This window comes from Erithacus rubecula (genome assembly GCF_903797595.1).
Source record: "Erithacus rubecula genome assembly, chromosome: 26".
NCBI classification, from domain to species: Eukaryota; Metazoa; Chordata; class Aves; order Passeriformes; family Muscicapidae; genus Erithacus; species Erithacus rubecula.
In genome coordinates this window covers 969,714-993,736 of record NC_136678.1, presented here as the reverse complement: position 1 = coordinate 993,736, position 24,023 = coordinate 969,714, and the positions used below count along the sequence as shown (strand labels likewise).

The following is a 24,023-nucleotide window of genomic DNA, read 5'->3' as shown; positions in this document are numbered from 1 at the left end:
TGGAGTCATAACTAGATAATTTCTCAGAATCATTTTCCTGAAGTTTTCATGAGCTTTTGGCAAAGACTTTTAAAGGTAAAAATGAATCTCTAATACTGTCCTGTTTCCTGGACACTCTGAACTTGGGTTTTCCTTTTTTATCCATCTCTGTGAACAAAATCATTCATGTTAATTTGAGACAAACTAGAAGTCATAAGTGCAGTGCTGTGTCAGCATGAGGGTTTCTACTGTGGGTAAAGTGATAGTGACCTCTGTTATTGTGCAGCAGAATGACCTACCTTGACTTTTAGACTTGGGTTTTTTCCTTTCCAATGGACAGATTGTAGAATTTACCTTCTGCTTGCTCTGTATTATGTGGTATGATCTTAGAAATGCTGCATTACAACTTTGCTTAACTGCACTGTAATGGGGTTACTTTCATCATGTGATGCATATCCTTAATTCTTTCTTCTTTAAGATGTTTAGCATGGAATGGGTGAAGCCTCTGGAGTCCAAAATAAGGTTTGGTGATTAAGCTATTAATTCAGTGGTGATTTTTATAGTGCTTTGCAAAGAGATTACAGAGGAGATTGCTTACACTGAAGAAGAGTCATTACTGCCATTCCAGTCTTGTTCTCTGAACTTGGGCTGCCCTGAGGAGCTTTTCAGGCTGATCAGGGAGTGCTTTGGCTTTTCAGTCCAAAATTCATGCCAGTAGCAGGAATAGGCTGTCACATGGAAATTGTATGTCCTCTGCTACCCTGTTATGGGCAGCACAGAAGGTGACAAGTCACACAAGGCTGAAGAATCTTGGGGTTGTTACCTGGAAAAGGTGGCACAATTTGGGCAATAATCACTGCAAAGCAGAGTAAGTTCTAGGAAGGTCCTAGAGGCACTTCTTGAGGACAGACACCAATGGTGTGTCATGTGCTGCAGGTGCCCTGAGGCAGTCTGGCATTTTCTGCATTTTGAGTAAACAGGTAGAACAAACCTGGGAGTAGATCTGGCAATGGATCTGTTGTAGTTCTCTGCCCAGGGCACTCAGAATTCTTGGTAGTGCTTCTATGTGGGATGGAGGATGGGAAATGGCTTCATGAGTAGAAGAGGGCAAACTGAGGTGGAACAGGTCAGTACTTCAAAAATAAACCAGGAACTGCCATTTTATGCTTTAGGATGTCTCCAGAATGAATAACAAGACATCTTTGCTGAGTTACACAATTGCAGTCTCCACAATTGTAGCTCCTCAAACCTATATATAATACATGTACATACATATTGTACAGAGCACACAGAGCTATTCCCCATTTTCACTGTGAAATGATCTTCACAGCTGGAAGTTCTCCTTTTCTATTCCTTTTCACAGGAATATCTTGTCTGAGTCCTTGCCTGCCTGCATGACACTGCCAAAGCTTCCTGGTGTGCTGGATTTCTTTAAACAGGGCTACTGAAGGATTTCAAAAACAAGAAATAGATTTTTTTTTTGTTTGCCTTGAGTTTTTCTATTGAACTCAAAAGATCCTTTACTTTCTGAAGAAGGTTGGAGCAGCATGAGAAATCAGCCCCAAGTTGCATATTTGACAGACACGTGTGCATGTGGCAGTCATGGCTTGTGCTGCAGTGTTCTCTGGGTCTGGCAGGGAGTACAGCCAGTTGTGGACACAGACCCACAGAATCCCAGGTGGTGTTTGATTCATAGAGGGAAGGTGTTACATCAGGAAGAAGAAAATTCTCCTTCCTCCCACTTCCCATCATCTCCCTGTGGCTGCGGGGACTGACGAGTCATCCACCTCTCCTCAAGTTATGAGGGAAATCTTTAAAACTTCTTCTGGGAAACATTTCAGTCTCACAATTAGGGCTTTGAAAGCCAAGAGCAATAAAAATCTCCAATTTTCAAAGCTCTTAATTTTTCTTTTAATAAGCCAAAAGGGAGGTTAATGTGCTGGTAACCTTCTTGGGCTTACTTGGAGGCTCAGTTTTGGAGGTTTTCAGACAGATTACAGTGACGTGGTTTGTGGGCAGCTGAGGAAGATTAAAAAGATTTAGTCATCCTGCTGGGGATGAGTCTGTCCCAGTCTCCTTGTGCAGAGATCAGTTACACCCCTGGAGGTACCTTGAGGCAAGAAAAACATGTTACTATGTGCACAATGCCCCTTTTCCTGCAGTGAGCCCTCTAACAAGATCTGCCTCACATGTAGGCAGGGTGGTTCTCAAGGTATGGTGTTCTGCTGGGACAGATGAAACTGAGCATTTCACAATCCACAGGGAAGACTGATACTTTGATGTTTATAAATAATGTGTAGTGTTCAGGCTTGCATCTCTTTTAAGAAACCTTTTTTAAAAAACCTTTTTTAAAAATGTAGGAGCTTCATACCAGTGCCCTTTGCTGGTCTGTGCTCTGCATCTGTCTGGAGAGTGACATCTTGAAAATATTTGTATTTATAAGAATCTGCTTATCAAAGTCCCTGTAGCTATTGTACAGCTCCACTTCTGTTTGTCAATTCTATGTTCATATCCTTTCTGAGGGATGTTCATTATTATAACCTTTTACAGTGTTTTCCCAGGGAAAGCAAAATGCAAATCATGTGGATGATAGGCAGAAGGAATATTTCTGTAACTCACTCACTGGTAAGGAATTGTAACAACACAGATTTAATGTGACCCACATTAAGGTGGTATAAAATTGAGTAAGGGAAGGACTTGAAATATGCTTTTTATATTGAGAAGCAGTTAGTCTGGATAAACTTATGCCACCAGCCTTGAAAGACAACACAAAATCACAGCTTTCCTCCAATATTTACTAATTGTCCAAAGCTTGCCAATTTCTGATTACAACAACAGTCCTCTCAGGGATTTTGATTTCTTTGTAAGGTGGGTGCAAACAGTCTGTGTTTCAGTTTGGCTGTAGGATGCATTTATGAACAGTGTGTGGTCTGGGCTTTATGGTTTCCCTTACACTATCCCTGGAAACAATGACTTAAATTCCCAGTTCTTGTGGGGAGCTGAGAGAGCTCCTGATGGTCTGAAATGGCAGGAAGTGCTGTGATATTCTTGATTCTAGAAGCTGATACAGTGTAGTGTCATTAAGTAATATAAATACATGATCCTTCTGTTTGTTAGATAGATCTTCCAGTATAACATCTCCTCATGTTGTGTTTACAAACCAGGAGGTTGTTCAGAGAATGATTGAAGGTGGGAACCCAGTGACCCACTCTGAAGTGAGGTGTCTTTTAGGTGTAGGAAATTAAATCTTCCCTGGCTTACCTGGGGAACAGAGGGTTTTTGATCTATCAGTGAAAGATAAAGCAAGATCCAGCCACTTCAAATTGAAACTAGAAATATCCAGACTGGAAAAGAAAGGAAAACAAATGTTTACAAATTGTAAATAATGAGAGTAATTATTTGTTGGAACATTTTACCAGGTTTTTCATGAATTCTTCATTACACTTAAACCAGAATTTGATATTTTCTAAAAAGAAAGTTTTCCTAAAAGAAAGTCTAAATTTCAGTTCCTGTTCACAGAGGTCTGGTAGGTTGGTTTATTTAAGAAGTCAGAATAAGGTCCCAAAAGTACTATTGCAGTTACTGGATTTTTGAATGCATGCTACATGCCAAAAAGAAGCAAATGGTTGGTCACTGGATTTCTGTCAGCTGTTGTCAGATTTCAATATATCATCTTTTGTCACATGTTTGTTGGATTTGTCTGGAGTTTGGCTTGTTCTTCAAACTGCCTCATCCTCTCTTATGAATTATACATTAACATTGCTCTTTAAATTTGCAGCTGATATATACTAAACAATTTTAAAGGAAATAACATTTACTGTTATTATAGCTGTAGATAAATTACAGACAGCCTCATACCCTGATCTTTGTGGTTATGCTGCCACGTGTTTGGATGTCACTGTTAATGGATTTACCTTCCTGTTTCCATTCTGTGCTCTCCAGTGAAAGCCAAATGGAAAAATCTCATCCTCAGTGTAGAGCACAATTGCAAAGGATGTCTCTGTTGCATCCTCTGTCACTTATCATAACTAGAGCTGATATTTCCACAAGCTTTTGTTATTATGGCTTTGCTTCTGTATGTGGTGATTTAACCCACAACTCCCCATGTGCTGGGCTGATCCCCCAGCCTGGGCAGCAGGGCAGGGGGGTTTTGCCCCTGTGCCCCACTCAGCTGAGACCCCCCTGCAGAGCTGCCTCCAGCCCTGGGCTGCCAGCACAGGAAGGACCTGGAGCTGCTGCACAGAGCCCAGAGGAGGCCACGGAGCTGCTGCAAGGCCTGGAGCCCTCTCTGCTCTGGAGCCAGGCTGGGACAGCTGGGGTGTTCTCCTGGAGAAGAGAAAGTTCCAGGGAGACTTTAGAGCCCCTTCCAGTGCCTAAAGGGGCTCCAGGAGAGCTGGAGAGGGACTTTGGACAAGGCCTTGAAGTGACAACAAGAGGGGATGGTTTCCCACTGGCAGAGGGCAGGGTTAGGTGGGATATTGGGAAGGAATTCTTCCCTGTGAGGGTGGGAGGCCCTGGCAGAGATTGCCCAGAGCAGCTGTGGCTGTCCCATCCCTGAAATTGTCCAGGGCCAGGTTGGATGGGGCTTGGAGCAACCAGGGATAGTGAAAGGTGTCCCTCTCATGCAGGGATTGGAACAAGATGTGCTTTAAACCATCCTGTGATTCCCTGATTTATCCTAAGTTGTATGTTTCTGCATCATGGTCGTCAACTTTCTATCTTCTGCTTCAATCCATGACAGTCTCTTCCTGTGTTAAGGATTCTATACAAGGAGGTGGTTCTTACAGAGGTGATCCTCTGCTTGTCATTGTTAAGTTGCAATAGATTAATTTATGTTGACAATGTAGTTATGGCAATCTCAATCAATAAACTGCAGACAAAATATTTTTGGCTTTTTGACCATTAGTGTAGTGTTGAAGGTTTCATGAGATGTTTTGAGAGGTCTACCAGTGGAAATCTCTAAAAAACAGGCTGGAATTTTTTCTCTCAGGAGCAAAATAACTATTGTTGACCCTGTCTGGGGCAAAGGAATGGAAATAGCCTTTGAAGAGGTTCATTATGTGTGTCTGTGACAGAGCTTTTATTCCGTTTTCTTGTCTTTACCATCAGAGGGGAAAAGTGAAAGCCAAATTTCCATCTTAAATGTAAATTAAATTTCCATTGTAACAAAGCACTGCTGAGCTCCCAGGCCTACAGTATGTTAAAGAACAGGAGGAAGTCTTGGAATCACAAAAGCAGGTGGGTTGGAAGGACTTCTAAGGTTCTGAATCCAACCACATGCTCAGAGGCAGATCTGGTTGAGGCAGGCTGCTCAGGCCATTGTCCATTCCATTCCATTCCATTCCATTCCATTCCATTCCATTCCATTCCATTCCATTCCATTCCATTCCATTCCATTCCATTCATCTCCAGAGATCCAGCAGCTCCTCCTGGCTTCCATCCAGTGTTTGTCCACTATCATGATCAAAGACATTTTCCTCTCACACTAAGAAAGAACTTCCTGTGCTGACCTGAGTCTGTTGGCTCCTCTCTTCCCACTGGGCACCTCCCTGCAGAGCAGCTGTGACTTCCCTGCAGGAAGGTGCCTCCTTTGCCTCTGTTCTCTCGTGCATCCTGTGCTCACTTGATCACAGCCTTGGTGTTGGTCCCTCCCCTGGATTGACATGGGTCAGTGCCTTTCTGTACTGGGGATCCCAGAGCTGGGCAGAGTGCTTCAGCTGCACTTGCAAACAGTGAGTAGAGGAGGACAAGTCCCTTCCCTGAGCCCAATGGCACAGCTGAGGGGCTGTGCTGCCAGAGGCTCTGCAGCTGCCTGTCCACCACATCTGTGTTCTGCAGAGCTGTGCTCTGGGTCCCCAGCCTGCATCATTGCAAGGAATGACTGTCCCAGGGTCAGGACTTGGTAGAACTTCCTGAGGCACCTGTTGGCCCATTTTCCAGCCTAGCTAAGTCCTTTGGAATATCAGCCTCCAGCATCTCATCTGCTCCAGACTATTTGTTATCACAAGCATAGACTTGCTGGGAATGCAGTGCCCTCCTATAACCTGTGAAGCATTTTGAAGGGAGTGATCAGGTTAGTCAGGAAAAATTTGCTCTTGGTAAATCCTTGCTGACTGGTACCAGTCACCTCCTTTATGTGGTACAAGTAGCTACCAGGAAGATTTTTCCCCATAAGTTTCTTGGGACAGCAGTGCAGTTGCCTGGCTGATGGTTAGCTGTGTTCTCAAAGTTAATACAAGGCCAGATTTTTAAAATTAATAGGTATTTTTTGGGTTATATACTGCACTTTGGTTACTCTTGGGTACCTGCGTAAACTGGATGACTCCATTGCCTGAAAATGTTCCATTATGATTCCATAATCTGAAAGGAATGACAGCCTAAGCAAAGGCCCAGTAAAGGAACAACAGCCTATGGTAAGGCTCAGTAAAATCCTTCAGCATTTGCCTGCTTCTTTTCATTTGTAGAGCTGCATGTCTTGAAGTTTACTCTTAACATGTGTCTGTTCCAATTTTGTCTGAAAGCAGAGATTGTCTGCATCCAGCATGGGAAAACATTTTAAATCCTTAAACCTCCTTGAACCTAAAGACTATCCAAAGCTCTGTCCATCTGTTTGATTTTGAGGCTGTTGCCTGGTGTAAGTGTGGAAACTTCTCAGGTATCAACAGCTCCCAATCTCCCAGTAGTGACAGCTTATTTGGACCAGTAGTAGCTTCTAGTTTTCTTCCAGTTTCAGAGAAAAATACATACTTTTTTTACCTCTTAGTTTATGTTGGTTCACCAGGTTAGTTTTTGATGGCTTTATATCTTCTTATTTAATTTTGGCTTTGAGCTTTTAATGATACTGAAGGAAAGAGAGGATCATTGATGTTCCTGGGTTGTGAAAGAAATCTGAGCACATCATTACTGGCTTATGAGTTCAGTACAACAATTACCTTCCATGATACCTGCTCATTCATAGCTGACTGTGAGACAAATGAATGTTTACGCAGTTATAAATCTATTCTGTAAATATAAGAAGGCTTCTGAGGAGGTGAGAGTAAGAAAGGAGAACCTTGAAACAACTGCAGAGGATTTTAGCAGTGTCCTAGTATTGCCCATAATGTTGAAATTTCTGTCACCACTGAAACATGTTATGTGCAACAGCACAAGTAGTCACAGCCTGCAGTAGTAGCATAGTTAATGCATTCCTCACAGCCAAGAGAGTGAATCTCACTACAAGGAGGTTGAATTTTTGTCCCTGACCCAGTTCTGCTGGCTGGACAGAAAAGCTGGGCAAGGCCATGGCTCTTAGTGTGCTGCTGACCTGACAGCTGAGAAAGGTCTTTACTTCATCCTCTTCCAGTGTGTCAGTCAGCTTTGACATAAAACACAGCTTGTCACTTGGGGTGATCCATCTGCCCTGTTTTTTCATCATGCCAGAACTTGGGAAGGCTGTCTCAGACTTAGGAATAGCTTCACCATCTTAGCTTGTGGTCTGCATTTTGCCTGCTTGCAGTGAGCAAACCCCTCAGCTTCTCATCCTCATCTCTGGAAGTGTCCAAGGCCAGGTTGGATGGGGCTTGGGGCAACCTGGGCTAATGGAATGTCCCTGTCCATGGCAGAGGGTAGAACAAGATGAGCTCTGGGGTCCCTCCCAACCTGAACCAGTCTCAGATTCTGTGATTTGTGAAGAGCCATTTACACACTTCTGTTTTTAAACCTTGTAACCAGGTGTCCTGCTCAGCAATAGCTGAGAGAGTATCTGCCCCAGAGAAAGCTCCCACTGTGCCCTTGAGAGAATGAGGTTTAATCTTGGTATGTATTTGGTTTAGATTTCAGCATAGCAACAGTTAAATGAGGACCTGCAGCAGACTCAGAGGTGAATAAAGAATGATCTTCACTTGAAAGTGAAAAAGACTTCAAAAATGGATATTAAACTTAATATAGGGGAAAGAGATAGAAATTCCACCTTCATATATGCCTTTTCTTCATTGCTCCCTTTTTCCCCTTGCAATTTATCATGAGCTATTTAACTTAAGCTGTAATCCAAGAACCATTTAAGTGTTGGCTCTGCATGTGCAAGTTCTAAATTGCATAGAGCAGGCTACTATTGACCCCTGAGTGGAAATGATTCATTTCTTTCCCTATTTAATTTTACTTTATATTGCTTTAACTTACTTTATTAAGAACTTCGAGCAAAGCTGAATGTGTTCCTGGTGAGATCAAAATTTAAATCAATGAGTTTATGAAGGGGTTTGCACAGGTATTACTGAGTTTATTTTAAAATATATGTGGTCAGGCCCGGAGGTGATGCCTGGGGCTGTAATCTTACCTATTTGAATGATTGCTGGGTTCTCTGGCACAGGGAGAGGCAACTTTAATGCACATCTTTGGGAGTCAAATTAGAGCCCTGATGAGCAGCACAAGACAAACTCCAATTGTGCTGTCTGGACAGGCTACAGTGTGAGTCTGAGCACAAGAAATGAGAGGAAAAAAGACTTGTGAAATACTTTTATTTCGAAAATGATGGCTTGAATAATGCCAGAAGTGTGGAAGAGTGTAGTGAAAGGGAAGCAAAGGTGACTGATGAGATCTGCTTTTGAAAGCAAAGATTCCAGCTTGTAAAGATCCTCAGATGCAAATCTCATTAACCTTAAATAGAGAAACCACTCCAACAGATGAAACAGGGTAATGGAGCTCAGAGATGGGTGCCAGCACCCATCATTGGAGGTGTCAGAATTGAATCCAGAATTTCTTCTGTCAGACACTGTTAAAAAAGTAAGGGGATCACATTGATGGAGAGGTAAGTACAAGATCTAGAGCTGACAAATACATTCAGATTGGCAGTGCTTTGTTGTCTATGATTTTTAGTATTCCTGTATGTACCAGGAATGAGGAAGACAAATCCCTTTGGATTCACACAGGACCATCTGGAGTTGTGCCAACAGATGAAATTAGAATCATAGAATTACAGAACCATTGGGGTTGGAAAAGACCTTCACAATCATCAAGTCCAGACATCCAGCAGCACCATCACATTAACAACTAATCCATAACCCCAAGTGCCAGGCAACTTTTGAACACTTCCAGGGATGCTGGTTATCACTGCCCTAACAAGCCTGTGCCAATCCTGACAACCCCTTTCAGGAGAAAATGTTTCCTATTAGCCAACCTAAACCTCCTCTGCTGCAATTTGAGCCATTTCCTCTCATCCTTTCTGACCATCCTGGCTAGCAAAGTAGATGGTATTTTGTAGCTATTTCTTATAAACTCTGCCTGGGTGAGTGTATTCAGCAGCTGGATTTGGCAGCTTGGGAGGTCTCCCAGTGAAAAATTCAAGATAGGGCAGGTTCTGAGTGTCTGGTATTAGATGAGGTACATGGGGACCAGAATGTCTCAACAGCTGTTTGTGCTCCTGAGCTCTATTAGCCTTTTTCATCTGAATATTTTCTTGAGGACCCAGCTCTCCTTCCTTGCACTGGAACAAAGTTCCTGTGGCCAAATCCTTGGTCCTGGGAGGCTGAGCATTGTTCCCTGTGCGGGTGGCACTAAAGTGTCACCACTTGCAGCATTGTCATCTCCACGTGGGGGTTTGTGCTGGCCTGAATTCTGCTGTTCTGATTCAGTAAAACAAACACTCTGAAACTCTCAGCTGCACAATGTTTTGATGAACTGAAAAACAAAACCTTTTCTGTTACAGGCTGCCATTCCACGTTTTACATTTCTCTCTTTAAATGTGTGATCTGTGATTGCTTAAGTTATTAGTAACTGTAGAGCACTGGTTCCTTGGCTGATACAAACCATTACAAAAGAAAAATCGTCATTACAGCATTCCATAGAGATTGTTGGAGTTGAATATGATGTGACTGGCAAGTACATCTTACTTGGTTAAATATTCAGCTGGTTCATGTTTGCCTTCTGACACCAGTTGTTTTAAAGCTGTAAGGCTTTTTGATTGAAAAAAAAGTGGTTGTTCAATTCAATGGCAACTTTTAAAAACAAAATACTGGAGAATTTTGAGAATTGTTTTAATGAAAAGCATAACTAAAATATTATTTATTTAAAAAAAAAGAGAGATGTGGAAAATGACCTGAATAAGTCTAAAGCAGGTGGGCTGCATTTGAGCTCTGCTAGAGCAGTTCTTTTTTGTTTGGTTTTGGTTGCAGTTAGTTGTGAGAAAGGTGTCACTGTACAGCTAACACCAGCCTGCCTAGCTGTGTGGGAATGGGTCTTGGCAAGCAAACTTCCTACTTTGGGATGAGGTTGGAGCTCCAGTTGATGAAGGTGACAGATGTATTTTTAACCCATTATAATATGGTTGATTATTTCAATTAGTACATCTTATTTAGTTGATGAGATTACTGCTAAGAACAAGTAGAGGACATAGAAAATAGATGATATTTGACAGTGATCTCATCCTCTTTTGAAAAGGTGTGGAACTGGCCCTAGCAGGAATATACTAACAAATCAGTGTTATTCCATAATCCATCATAGGATTTATTAGAACCAACTCTGAAGTTTCCTTGATAAAGTATCCATGAAACATACTGGATACAGAAGGCATCTGTATTTCTGGTTTATCCAGGGGAATCCAGAGGGTTTGTTAAACTGGCACAGGCAAATGTGCCTTTTAAGGTGAGCAAGACTGTGGTTTGTACATCTGAGAAAAATACCCATGTCCTAATTCCTGACTGAAAAAAAAAAGAGCTCCTTAAAAGCTGTAGTTTGAGGAAAAGAACAAGTCATGGAAAGTGTGGTGAGTAACAGGCTAAATGAGGCTCTTGTGTGATACTGTGGTGAGAGGGGTGAGTTGGTGGGAATGGGAACTGCCAGTCAGCACGGTTTCCTGGAAAATCTGCCTCTCCAGATAAACATAATCTTGTTTCATGTTTGACTTTGCTTGAGTGGTGTCTATAAATATGTACAAGAAGCAAAGATTTCTTATACCAGAGGGCTTCTTATTTTGTAGGCAAAGATTTAATGAGATTTACTGCCTGGAAGATGAAAAGCCTGATCAAACTAGGGGGAAAAAAAGAAGTTTCTCGCACCACTTGAAGCCTTTCTGTGAGCTCTCAGTGAGATATGCTGATGTGTTCACACACCTTTGAGTAGCCTCAGAAGAAATGAGTAAAAATGCTGTGGTCTGTCCTCTGCAGGAGGGTCATGGTGGCTTTGGCTTGCAGTGACTCTTCAGAAGTCAGCCAGTGCTGCAGCTCTGAGGTGGGGTGTGTTGCAGGGATAGTGTGATCCCTCAGCCCTATAAATAGCTGCAGGGTGGGGGGCTTCACTTTCTGTGGAGCTGGCAAATGGAGGCAGGAGCTGTGGCTCTGGTGCCAGCTCTGCCAACAGGTCCAGCCTTGGGCTCCTGTTCAGCACTGGACATTCCTGGGGGCTGGGCCAGATGGTTCAGCCCTTCAAGCTGTGGGGGAGGCAGGCCATCACAGGCCTGGGCTCAGTCCTGCTGAGCTAGATGATCATTCACCTTTCAAGTTCCTGACAGCGTTCGGAATAAGCTGAGTTTGCACAGTGATCACATTTGCAGAATCTGCTTATTTCTAGAAGTGTGTGTGGGGTTTATGTGGAAGATGACATTGCATTTATTTTCTAAATGATATGTTTTTTAGCTGCCATGATACGTAGAGCAGTGTAGGTAGCACTGATTAAAAGGTGCAGTGAATGGGCATTCTTACATGTGATGGGATAGTGTGAACTAGATATGCTAGAAAACAATGCTGAGGTACAGCAAATGTCAGTCTTAGGGTGCAAGTGTGTGTGTGTGTGAGAATGTGTGAATGTGTGTTTGTGTGTGTGTGTGTGTGTATGTGTGTATGTTTGTGTGTGAATGTGTGTTTGTGTGTGTGTGTGTGTGTGTGTGTGTATGTTTGTGTGTGAATGTGTGTTTGTGTGTGTGTGTGTGTGTATGTGTGTATGTTTGTGTGTGAATGTGTGTTTGTGTGTGTGTGTGTGTATGTGTGTATGTTTGTGTGTGAATGTGTGTTTGTGTGTGTGTGTGTGTGTATGTGTGTATGTTTGTGTGTGAATGTGTGTTTGTGTGTGTGTGTGACTGTGTGTCTGTGACTCTGTGTGTGTGTGAGACTGTGTGTCTGTGACACTGTGTGTGTCTGTCTGAATGTGTGTGTATGTGTGTGTATGTGTGTCTGTGTCTGTGCGACTGTGTGTCTGTGACTCTGTGTGTGTATGTGTGAATGTGTGTGTGTGTGACTGTGTCTGTGACTGTGTGTGTGTATGTGTGTGTGTATGTGTGTATGTTTGTGTGTGAATGTGTGTTTGTGTGTGTGTGCGACCGTGTGTCTGTGACACTGTGTGTGTGTCTGTGTGAATGTGTGTGTATGTGTGCGAGTGTGTGACCCCAAACTGCACCCCTTTGGTCAGAGCTCAGTGCTCTCCATGCCAGGGTTGTGGTTTCAATCCCCATACAGGCCAGTCACTTAAGAGCTGGACCCTGTGTGTGTTCTGTGTGTGTTCCTTCCAATTCAGATATTCTGTGATTTTCCCTTTTCACTCTTGGTGTGTTAATAGCAAATCCCTGGTTTTTTGTTTTTTTGGTTTTTTTTTTTTTTTTTTTTTTTTTTTTTTTGCAGATGAATAGGCTTTTATTTATTACCTTGCCTTTTTTTGTCCTTTTCTTTCCCCAGTTACCCAGTGGGAGACTCTTCCATGCAGCAGCAGTGATCTCAGATGCTATGTACATCTTTGGTGGCACAGTGGACAATAACATCAGAAGTGGAGAGATGTACAGGTTCCAGGTAATTGCTGATAAACAGACTCACTTCCATACCAGTTCCCCATGAGTCCTGTCTGTGGAATGCCTGGTTTAGCTCAACCATGAGCTCCATGGCTTTTAGTCCATGGCTTCCTACAGGCAGCTTCTGTATTTCAGATTCAGCTTTCAAAGGTCAATGTGTCTCTCTAAAATCTTTTGAAAAATGTTACTTGGATGGACATTTTGGTAGGGTCAAGCCCTCTAGTCCTTCTGAAGTCCTATGGAGATCATGATAACTTTGAAAAATCATTGGAAAGTGCAGCAGATGGATTTGCTGTGTTATTTCATTAAATGTGGCTGTTCCTCTTCATGTACTGATCTGTTCAGGGCTCTGGGGCAGAGTGTTTTGTATTGAAGTTTCATCTTCATGCAGCTCTCCCACTCCCACAGAACTATGGGAATTAAAAATTTTAAATTCAGGATGCTCACACTAGATTAAATCCCACATACACTCAAGTTTATTTTTATTTCATGGCACTCTCAGACAAGTCCTGAGAGCAGGTGAGACTCCCAGCCTCCAAATCCTGCCATCTGGAAGTTGTGATGAGACACAATTCTTCCATGTTATGCTGTGTGCTCTGTCCTTGCCCTCACCATGGGGGAAGCCCTTGCATGTGTTTGATTTGCCTGGGACATTCTACTTTATGTGCTACATGGAGGCTGAGTTAATAAGAAAATCCAGTGATAGCAGATGTGACCTTGGCACTTCTAGTTATAGAATTGTAGAATCAGGAATACCCTGAGCTGGTAGGAACCTACAAGGATTATCAAGTCCAACCCTGACCCTGCACAGACACCCCAACAATCCCACCTGAGACCCTGAGAGCATTATCCAAGTGCTCCTGGAGCTCTGGCAGCCTCATGCCCATTCCCTGGACAGCATGTTCAGCACTCTCTGAGGGAAGAACCTTTCCCTGATATACAGCCTAATCTTCTCCTGACAGAGTTCCAGCCCTTCCTTGGGTGCTGTCCCTGCTCACACTGAGCTGAGATTGAAGCTGTCCCTCCACTGCCCCTTGTGAGGAAGCTGCAGACCCTGAGGAGATCTGACCTCAGGCTCCTCTGCTTCAGTGTGATTTGAGATTTGAGGTTTATATAGCCAGTGAAATTAATTCTGTTTTCTATGGGGTTTTATTTTTTCAGTTTTCTTGTTACCCTAAATGCACTCTCCATGAAGACTATGGAAGGCTGTGGGAAAACAGACAGTTCAGTGACTTGGAGTTTGTTTTGGGAGAGGTAAGTAGAATTTATTGGAGAGGTGCCAATGGGGGTGTTACTGTGTGTGTGGTGTGTTTGCTGGGAAAAAGCAAATTTTGCAGTGGTTGTGCCAGAAACCCTGGGAATGAATCACTGGTGAACTGTCTGCCTGGCTTAGTAAGTTTCACTAATCCAGATAAATATTTAAAGCTGCAATGGAGAAAACTTTTAAACTGAGAAGATCTGTGGGTCACTAACTTAACCTGAATTTATTGAAGCATGTTATATAAAGTTGCAGCATTAAAATTTACCAAGGACCTCTGTACTCCCAGGTCCCAGTTGCCTCCTAGGAAGGCAGATCCAGTGTTTTGCAAACCTCATTATCATTTCAAGAGCCATTTTTAATTTTTGAAATAAAAGAGAATGAATAAAAGCAGTACAGGGGAACGGTTCTCTAGTAATGAAAACAGTTAAAAAAGTCAACCAAGAAAAAGTTTTCTGAAGATAAACAAGAGAAATTTGGACTTACCTGCATTCCTTTTGAAAAAAGAAAAAGTTTGAAAAAGCTTTGCAAAGCTCAGAGAACAGATCCTCAACAGTAGGTGAAATAAATTATGATAAACAATAGCAAAAACGGGACTGTTATTTTGGAAAGGGAAAATTAAACAGAAAATCAGATACAACAATAAAAAGTACTGTATGTGATACAGCCACTTCTCTCAGTGAATGTGACACAGTGAGTGGCTCTTTCCCAAAATGGTGTTTGCCATTACCCTTTGGGGAAATAGATGTTGAATTTCATCTGTATGTGCAGAGCAGATGTAAGGCTGTTTTTGACTCCAATTTGAAATGCATTGTAACCTGGGGTTCAGCCCAGGTTTCTATGAGTTCTGCCATCTGCCAGGACCATGTGATTTGGGGATAAAAGTTGAATGTGATTTCTGCCTTTGGCAGAAGGAGGAGCGAGTCCGAGGGCACACTGCGATCGTCACCGCTCGCTGCAAGTGGCTGAAGAAGAAAATCATGCATGCCAGGGAGAGGGTGAAACAGGTGAGTGTTTTGGAAAAATAGCCTTGTAGCAAGGTAAGGCTTGTTCTGCCCAGGTTTGGGAGTAAGGTTGTCAGGAGAAAAGTAGTATCTGCTGAGACAGCTGGAGGGTAGGAGCAGCATCTGATGCTAAGGTGCTCTTGTGCAAGTGAAATAAAGAGGATCATTAGTATTAACGAAGGCTCCTGGATGTGTATCAGGAGGGTAGCATGGAGGAGCCAGAGTTAATCCAGTTATCTGGATTTGACAGTGTGGTTCTTGGAAGCTCTCATAGCTGTCTGAGGTCTAATCTTGTAGAATGCCCCAGAGAGTTATGTGTACCCTTCCCTGTGGGGGAGGTAAGAGCTGTGTCATGGCCCACAAGATCAGACAGATTAGAGGGAAGAGAGGCAATGCTAAGGGTTTCAGCTGCCTCTGTTCCCTTAACCTTTGTATTTTTTTACTTTTTCCAGAGGTGGAAGTCTGGTGCCTGTGGTCATTGTCTATTAATTTTGACTCCTTCTAGCTTTTCAGCAGAAAGCATTTAATGGATTTTGGGGAGGTAGTAGCACACAATCTGCAGTAAGATGTGGATGCCTCACTGCCCCCCAGTTAATTGTTTTGCCACAGGAAAGGCTGTGGGAAAAGGCTATTGAAGTGAAACTTGAAGTAACAGTGCTTTAAAATACTTCTGTACAGCAGTTTGTGCTCTGCCTTTGCAAGGCAAGCTTTGTGGAATCTACTCCCAACTGTCCCTCCTTCACAGAGTGAGGCTGTCCCTGCTGTGGGCAGAAATGTGAGTTCAATGCAGTTCATTCCTCCCTTGCTCTGATGTCCTGCTTCTGACCTGTATCCAGAGCTTGCTTGTGTTCTGATCCATGTGTGTCCCAGGATATGGAACAGTAAGTCTAAGACATAGCAATTCCTTGTTATCTTGAAGATGATCCTGAAGCTAAAGAGATCCTGAGTCTTGAAGAATATGGAGTAAGGAGAAGGATCTTCTGGTTTGTTGGTAACTTGTGTGAACTGGCACAGGCTTGTGCCATGTTTGGGTGGTTTTTCTGTTTCATTAGAAATCAAAGCAAGACATTGAGGAGGAGGGACACAGCACGTGCCAGAAGGAGGGGGCTGGTGGCAGTGTCAAGCTGTGCCGGCTGCAGCCGCTGCTGGAGGTGCCCATCCGCGAGGCCGAGGCGCAGCCCTTTGAGGTGCTGATGCAGTTCCTGTACACAGATAAGATAAAGTACCCCCGCAAAGGTAGGGCAGCTCCAGCTAACACTGGCACCAGGGAGGGGAGGGAGGGGAGGGGGGAAAATGTGTTGGAAACAGCAGGGTCCAGCATTTCAGGTGATCAGTCCTGTTCTGAGCACTTCATTACTAACCTGAGATGAAACAAAAAGCAGATCGTTAGAGGATCTTTTTTCCCTAATTTCCCTAATTCTTTTCAAATATCAAGGAAGAACAAGTTCTTGATCATTTCAAAAAGTGTAAAAAACCACAAACAAACAAAAATATTATGATATTTTGAACATCACAGCATCCTGCTTGGAAGGACCTAATATCTTATCTTGGCTTATTTTCTTTTTCTGATACTATTTTGATCTATTTTAAATTGAGCCCACACAGAAAGGTGTGCAAGCCAGTATTTACCACTTGTTAAAAATCCAATCTGAAGGAATGCCTCAAGAAAGGAAAAATCCATTTGATGCATTCATTGAAGTTCTCAGAGTTAAAAACACTTGTGGATGAGGAAGTAGTAGCCAGAGAGCTTGCAGCTCCCTGGATTCCCAAGGAATCCAGCTCCTGGCTGTGTGAGTGGTGAGGACTGTGGGGAAATGGGAGTGAGTCTGGATAGGACTGGATACAGTGAGGAGCTCCAGCTGCTGGGGCTGGAGAAGCTGCAGCCATGGGGCACTGTGAAGTACAGTGAGGTACAGCTGTCCTAGTACTGAACTTCACTTCAGCTTCACTCCAAGTTCCTCCCTTTCTGCAAAGATAATTCTCAGGAAAAAAAGTGCTATGTGTCTATTTGTGCCAAAGCTTGCCCTGTGAGGAGGCCTGTCTGAGAATGTTCCCACTGACTGGGGATGAGGGAACTGCTCCCAGGATTCTGCTGACATTGCCACATCTGTTCCTGGCCATTCACTGATCCTCTGTACCTCACCTTAGGACAGGCTCAGGCCAAGGGAAGGCTTGGACCCCTGAGCTCTTCCATTGTTACAGGCTTCCCAGGCAGCCTGCCCTCTTCCCCAGCCCATGAGAGGTTCTCCCTGGTGCTCCTCCTTCTGCTGGGATCCTCCATGGGCCCTGCCCTGCTCATTTGTATTCCTAGTTGCTCCTCTCAGTTCAGAGAGCAGCACCCAGGGGAGCCATCAAGAGGCTGAGCTAATGGAATTGGGCATGCTCATCAAATGGGATTTTCCAATTAGACACAGGGAAGGCACGTGACATGCAAAAGGGTTTTTCTCTATTAAAAAACAGTTAGAGCAGATGGGCAGAGATCTTCTGTGAGGAAAGCAAAGGCCATGGGGGATTATTCCTTGAGTTGGTGTCCCAGTAGCCCCATTGCAGTGATCTGCAAGGGTCCCCTCTGCTCCTCTCTTACTTCAGCCCTTGTAGACCAGCTGTGGGTCTGTGTAGCTCAAGCACAGAGTGAAGACACAGAGTACCTGCATAGGGGTCTGTCAGAACCAGGGAGCTGATTGTTAATGCTGTGTAAAACCCAAGGACTCTGGGCAGGGCTGTTGGCAGCTGGACACTGTGAGAAATTGGGCTGCAAGCTCCAGGGCATGTCAGGGATTTTAGAGACTTCACTTTCTTTGGAGGGTTTAAAAAAATTGTGATGCAGATTGTCACAAAATGTTTGTCTAAAAGTACTTTGGGTTGGTTTTTGCATGCTTCAAATGTGAACTTCCTCTTCTAGTATTGATTCAGATTTTATCTAACCAGGAATGGATTTCTTTTCTCTATAAAAATATTCCAGCTATTGCCTGTTCTACTATTCCACTTGCTCTGGTTGATATAAAAAATGCTTTTAGAAGGGTTCTTCTCAGTGTTCTGTGAGCTCTCCAGAAGTTTTCCCTCTTGCAATTTCAGGTCATGTGCAGGATGTGTTACTCATTATGGATGTGTACAAACTGGCCTTAAACTTTAAGCTGTCTCGGCTGGAACAGCTCTGCCTTCAGTATATTGAAGCATCTGTAGATCTGCAGAATGTGCTCATTGTGTGTGAGAATGCTAACAAACTTCAGCTGGATCAGCTAAAGGTAATCACATCCTGCATACAAAATAACTGATGAGAAAATTTTAAAAATAAAATTTATATAATTAACATTTGGCCAAAGGTGCCAACTTTTGCAGATTTATCATTCCTTTAATTACAGTTGCTTGAGTATATTTAGCATGGGTTGTCCTGCAGTGGCTTGTGATATTATGTAGGCTTTTTTCAATACGTGCTCAATATTTTTGCATATCTGCTTTGTAGAATGTCAAGGGCAGAGTGACTTTGCCTCTTCATCAGTTCACTCTTGCTGCAGCAAGATGGAACCAGTGCATTTCCTGGTCTTGCTGTGTTATATATACTGATGCTGCAGATAGGTTCTTTCATTTTCTAGATGGAAAAACTAAACTCTGTTCTCAGGTCTTCACACTGAGAAAGAAAATGTGCCAGTGATTCTGTCTGTGTGGTGGGTGAGAGGCTTTTGGCTGTTTGGTGGCAATCAGGGTAGAGTAGACCCCTGTCTGCAGCCCAAGAGGTGCTGACTGTGCTGATCCCAGCACAGTGCCCAGAGCCAGTTCTGCTGAACCTGCAGGGAAGCAGCTCTTGCCCCCAGTCCTGAAGCCAGAGCAGGACCCTGCAGTACCTGCTGATGATATTCAGCCTGTGCACACCAGTGACCATATTGCTGGTGGCTGCAAGCACAGAGTGGCTGGAGAAATCAATATGCACCAGCATTTCCTCAGGCACTGTGTGCTTACTGCATTTGGGAGAAGAAAGCCTCCAGGAGGAAGAAGCAGGGTCAACAGTAAGAGTGAAAACCTTTGGTGCATAGCATCATGGTGCCATCAGCTGCCCAGAGGCTCAAGCATTGGTGGTTCAGGTGCCCCCTCCTGCCCTGGCTACCTCTGGAGTGACAGGGGCTCTTACACACTGCACCTGCAGGGCAGGATCACCCTGAGCTGGCATCCTCTCTCCTCAGGTGCCCATTAGTCATCATGGGTGGGTCCTCTTTAGAAAGCTGCTTTCTGGCATCCCAGTCATGATTTGAAGTGTTTCACAGATGAGTTCTGACAGATACCTTTGGATCCCAGGTGAAATAAACTGTCAGAAACTGATAGTAGTAATGATTCTTGGGGTGAACTTGTACCCATCTTATGGTGAGCTGGTGTAGATTGCATTTGTTGCTCATGAAAGTGTCCTGAGGGAAACCTTGGTTCATACTTGGAAAAGAAGTACCCTTTTTTTGTCATTTAACTGTTTAACATTAGGTCTGGTTCATTTGTCACTTTTTCACCACACTGATTTTTAGTTTATCGTTCAAGAGCTTTCCAGAGCTCTTGAACTGTTTGCTGTATATATGGAAGAGGTTCAGGCAGAACTCACACAAGGAATCCTGTAAGCTCTTTGGACCCTTGATGGAGAGTGTCAAGAGTTAAGATCTCTTCACCCTGTTAATTAACTTTTGCAATCTAATTATGTTGAGTTATTATGAGACAGCAACCAATCTTCATTATCTCTGTGATGTTTTCAGTATCTCCTGAGATTCCTGTTTTAGAAAGCTTTGGAGCAGCTCAGTGGGCAGTTTCCTTGTAATATTTCTAGTCAAATTTTTCTAGATGCTTAGAATTATCCTGAATTTCCTGTTCAAGTGGGAGCCTAAATGGTCATTTAGGAAGGATGAGGATATCACTGTTGGATAGTTCCAGCTGCAGGATTCACGTGGAGGATCAAAGGAAAGGATGGCAGGTGGTGTACGTAACATGTAACATTTATGGGATGCTGTAAGATGACTTCAAAACAATAAACCATAAATTTCTTCATTAATTTTGGTGTATTTTTAAGGAACATTGCCTGAACTTTGTGGTGAAGGAATCCCATTTTAATCAAGTCATAATGATGAAGGAGTTTGAGCATCTTTCTTCATCCCTCATTGTGGAGATTGTCCGGAGAAAGCAGCAGCCTCCTGTCCGAACACACTCTGACCAGCCCCTCGACATTGGTACCTTCCTGCTTTATGGAGTCATTCCTTGTGCTGGTTTGCCTTTGCTAATGGTTTGTTTAGCCTGGGGAGATGCCTGGGAAGGAGCCCTCTGCAGCACAGCAGTTCCAGCTGGGATAACTGCTCAGGCTCTCTCCCAGACTCAGAGCACAATAGGTCTTTTCCCAGTGAGTTTCAATCAGAATGGTGTCCCATCAGAGTACATGGGAAATATAGTTGTGTTACTGCAATAAACCATCCTTCTCTTGGGAGAGGGAGCAGAAGGGTGTAAAGAATGATCCAAAAAAGGCAGTGGACAGTCACTGTGAGTGGCTGAAGTGTGACAGAGCTGAGCAGGGAAACAGCCTGCTTGAAGGTCTTCACCAAGGAGGAGCAGGAGCAAGGAGGATCTTGTGAATAAGGCAGTGCTCTGTGTGCATGTGTGAAAGGCACAGGAGATGGGGAGCAGAAGGGAAAGATGTGATTTACAGTTTTATTGTGGAATTCATCAAGGGCTGATTTGGGACTAGTTTTACTCAACATTTTAACATCCTGACACACAACACAAGGAATGTAATAATGAAATTTTCTAAGACCACAAAGTTCAGAGGCATTGGCAGTGTTGGTGTGGAGTGCTGCACAAAAGTAATTGGGAACTGAAGAGAAAGAGAAAGAAGCTAGTCCTGGAAGGTCAAGTAGAAAGGCTTTGGCTGGCATTTGTCCCAGGGGGAAGAGGTGCACTGGCTGGGAAAGTGGCACAGCCAGTTCTGTATCCTGAGCTGGAATGGTGTGAGACACCCAAACATTAAAAGCAAAAATATGAACTTTGAAAATTTGAGTGAGTTTGGTGCAGACTTGGATGTGCTCTATTTCTCAGTTGTGTATTTACAAAGGTTGATTAAAATATAGTATAAAAGAAAGCTTTGTTGCTGATTTGGGAAAGGTTTTTTTATTAAGACACAAAATTTTATATTCCTTGTGGTTGAAAATAGTACAAAGGGAGGGGAAAAATCAGCTTTCATATCTGTAGAGAGCACCTGTCAGTGTGGTCACAGCTGGAGTTTGCTGTCAGTGGCAGAAAGCAGAGCTGACTGGTTTGGTTCTGGGAGGGGCAGTAGGGAATGAGCTGTAATGGGGAAGGATGAAGCTCATTTTGCTCTGAGATTATGAGGAAGGACTTGCCTCAAATTCACATATAGTCCCAAAGCAAAGAGAAGCTGGAGCTCTGGCTTGGCCATGTATTAGTTTGATAGTACCTGGTCACCTGGAACTATCATGTCCTTATTTCATTATGTTTAATTTCAGGCACATCTTTAATTCAGGACATGAAGGCTTACCTGGAAGGAGCTGGGACTGAATTCTGTGATATCATCCTGCTCCTGGATGGGCACCCACGGCCAGCCCACAAAGCCATCCTGGCAGCTCGCTCCAGGTGAGCCCTGTTCCTAACCCTGTACCAGGAGTGTGTGTAAAGGGCACTGCAGGGCTAGCTACCCAGTGCTAGCTGCCTTGGTTTAATCTCCATGAAGTGTTAAGATGCAGCTTTACTCAATGAGTGTAATAAGCCTTTAAGCAGTAGTGATTAAATTTTTTTTTTCCATTTGATACCCAACAGGGAAAGATAGGAAAAAATTAGAACTGCAGAGATTCTGCAGAGGGTGTGTGAAAAGATGCACTGCAAGACAAAGCATCTGTAAAATCACAGGAAGGGAAAAAGGGTGGAAAACATAAGGTGGTTTCAGTGAAGTGAAAAGCAACAGATGTCCACTGAGGTCAGAAGGAGCCTTCTGACAGTGAACAATTTGTATTGTATCATGTGGAACTTGAATTTCTTTCTCACTTTCTGATATTTGAGACTGGTTTTGAATAAGCATAACAAAAAATGGTGCATGACAGAGGCTAGAGTGTTCCCATGCTTTGTGCAGAGAAAGGAGTCCACCTGCTAGTGTGGGAATGTTCTCCCTCCTTAGGGCATGGGTGAAGTGGATTTGTCCTACACTTGTGTGTTCTGTGGACCTGCACCTTATGTTCCACCAAACATTAAGTGTTCACATAAAATTTTCAAGTACCATCACAATTTTTTCCAGACCCAGCAATATTCAGTATTAGTTACTGTGGTATTTTACCAGAAGCATTTTACAGATCTTAAAGCAGCTGTGATGATTGGCAGTCTGTAGATACTAAGGAAATTCATAATGCTTTAAGCTCTCTGCTGGGTCTTATGCAAATTAGAGAAAAAATCAAAGCACCATGTGTCCTAATTTTCAAGAAACAGACAAATTTCAGGTAGTTCTGATGGTAATTAGGGGGATTATATTTGGAGTTTTCAGTGGCTGACATACATGAAAAAATAAAGCAGCAGTGTTTTTGCCCAGGTTGTCACCTGAATTTGCAGCTTTGGAAGCTGCAGTTCTGAATAGCAGCCTTTGAACAATAGTGGGTTAAACCATCTGTCTGCAGAATGTGTTATATCAGCTTTATTTCCCTTTGCAGTTACTTTGAAGCCATGTTCCGTTCCTTCATGCCTGAAGATGGACAAGTGAACATTTCCATAGGTGAAATGGTTCCCAGCAAGCAAGCATTCGAGTCCATGCTTAGATACATCTATTATGGAGAAGTGAACATGCCTCCTGAGGACTCCCTGTATCCTTAGATTCCTAAGATTTGGAGGATCTGTCTGAGGGTGTGTCCAGTAGATCACTTCCCTTTTGCTTTGGATTTCCTGGCACAGACTGGGAGGATGGTTTGTCTGAGGTGTGTCTTGGTTTGAAAGACAGGTGTTGGTTAAGAAAGGCAGGAGTCTTTCTTGAAATGGAGAAAGTAAACCCCCCTCTCCCCAAATTATTATAATTTTGAAATTAAGGAGTTTTCAGGCAAAGATATGGAAATAGGAATAATGGTTTTTACTAGGAAAAATTAAAATAGAAATACAGTATTACAAAAAACAATCCCAAAATACTGCCAGAGTCAGAATCCAGCCTGACACCACGTCAGTCAGTCAGGGTGGTGGCAGCAGTCCCATCCAATGGTGGCTGCATCCTCCTGCAGTGGCAGATGTGGTTCAGCTGGAGCAGTGCTCCTGGAGAAGGTGCAGTTTTGCTCTGAAGGTCCAATGATAATGTAGAAGGGTTTGGTTTTCCTCTGGAATCCAGTGGAAAATGGCTGCTCTGATGTTCTAAATCTGATTTTATCTAGGTAGGAAATTCTTGGCTCCTCCCCCTGGCTGGAGCATCTCCCAGTGGGATGATGTGATTTTATCAGTTGTGCACTGGGACTCAATGGCCATTAACAGGAGATATCTCCTGGAGGGAGGATGGGCTGTGGAAAGATAAAGAGCACTGCCCCACTTGGCTTTAACAGCTGGCCCATTAAAAGAGGATATCCCCCCCAGAGTTATGGGGGTTAGGTCATGGAAGAGATAAGTAACACTGCCCCACCTGCTTTCAACAGGTGGTGATGGTTACATCCTGCTTTGCAAGCCAAGATGGGGGGTACCAGCAGGCTCTGCACTTCCACTCCTCACAGGGATTTGTTTGCTGTCAGCAAATTGCTCTCATCTTTGCTTTCTGGTTTATTCCTCAATGGATGAACAGATACCTCTTTGCAGCACCTTATTACTATGGCTTCTCCAACAACAGACTCCAGGCCTACTGTAAGCAGAATCTGGAAATGAATGTCACAGTGGAGAATGTTCTCCAGGTAACTGTCCCCAGGCACTTCAGTTAGTCACTTAGAGGAGAGCCAAGGGGTCTGGTCAAGTGGGTACCCCCAGTGCCAGGTCACTGAGACTGCCCAGACCCTTTGGGTGGCAGTGGCCCTCTGTGATGTGTGGGAACCAGCCTTCAGCAGCAGAGTTCCTT

At 43.5% G+C, this 24,023-nt stretch overlaps 1 protein-coding gene across 1 annotated transcript in view; it reads left to right on the top strand.

The window, feature by feature from the left end:
* The window catches only part of LZTR1 (leucine zipper like post translational regulator 1), a 36,118-nt gene that overhangs the window by 7,957 nt on the left and 4,138 nt on the right, over positions 1–24,023 (top strand). Inside the window, exons 10-18 of the mRNA XM_079327128.1 lie at positions 12,615–12,725; positions 13,886–13,978; positions 14,894–14,989; positions 16,039–16,222; positions 18,062–18,231; positions 20,028–20,184; positions 21,469–21,595; positions 22,657–22,806; positions 23,757–23,862. Of these exons, the coding sequence (XP_079183254.1) occupies positions 12,615–12,725; positions 13,886–13,978; positions 14,894–14,989; positions 16,039–16,222; positions 18,062–18,231; positions 20,028–20,184; positions 21,469–21,595; positions 22,657–22,806; positions 23,757–23,862 (1,194 nt within the window). The remainder of the gene's footprint in view (positions 1–12,614; positions 12,726–13,885; positions 13,979–14,893; positions 14,990–16,038; positions 16,223–18,061; positions 18,232–20,027; positions 20,185–21,468; positions 21,596–22,656; positions 22,807–23,756; positions 23,863–24,023) is intronic.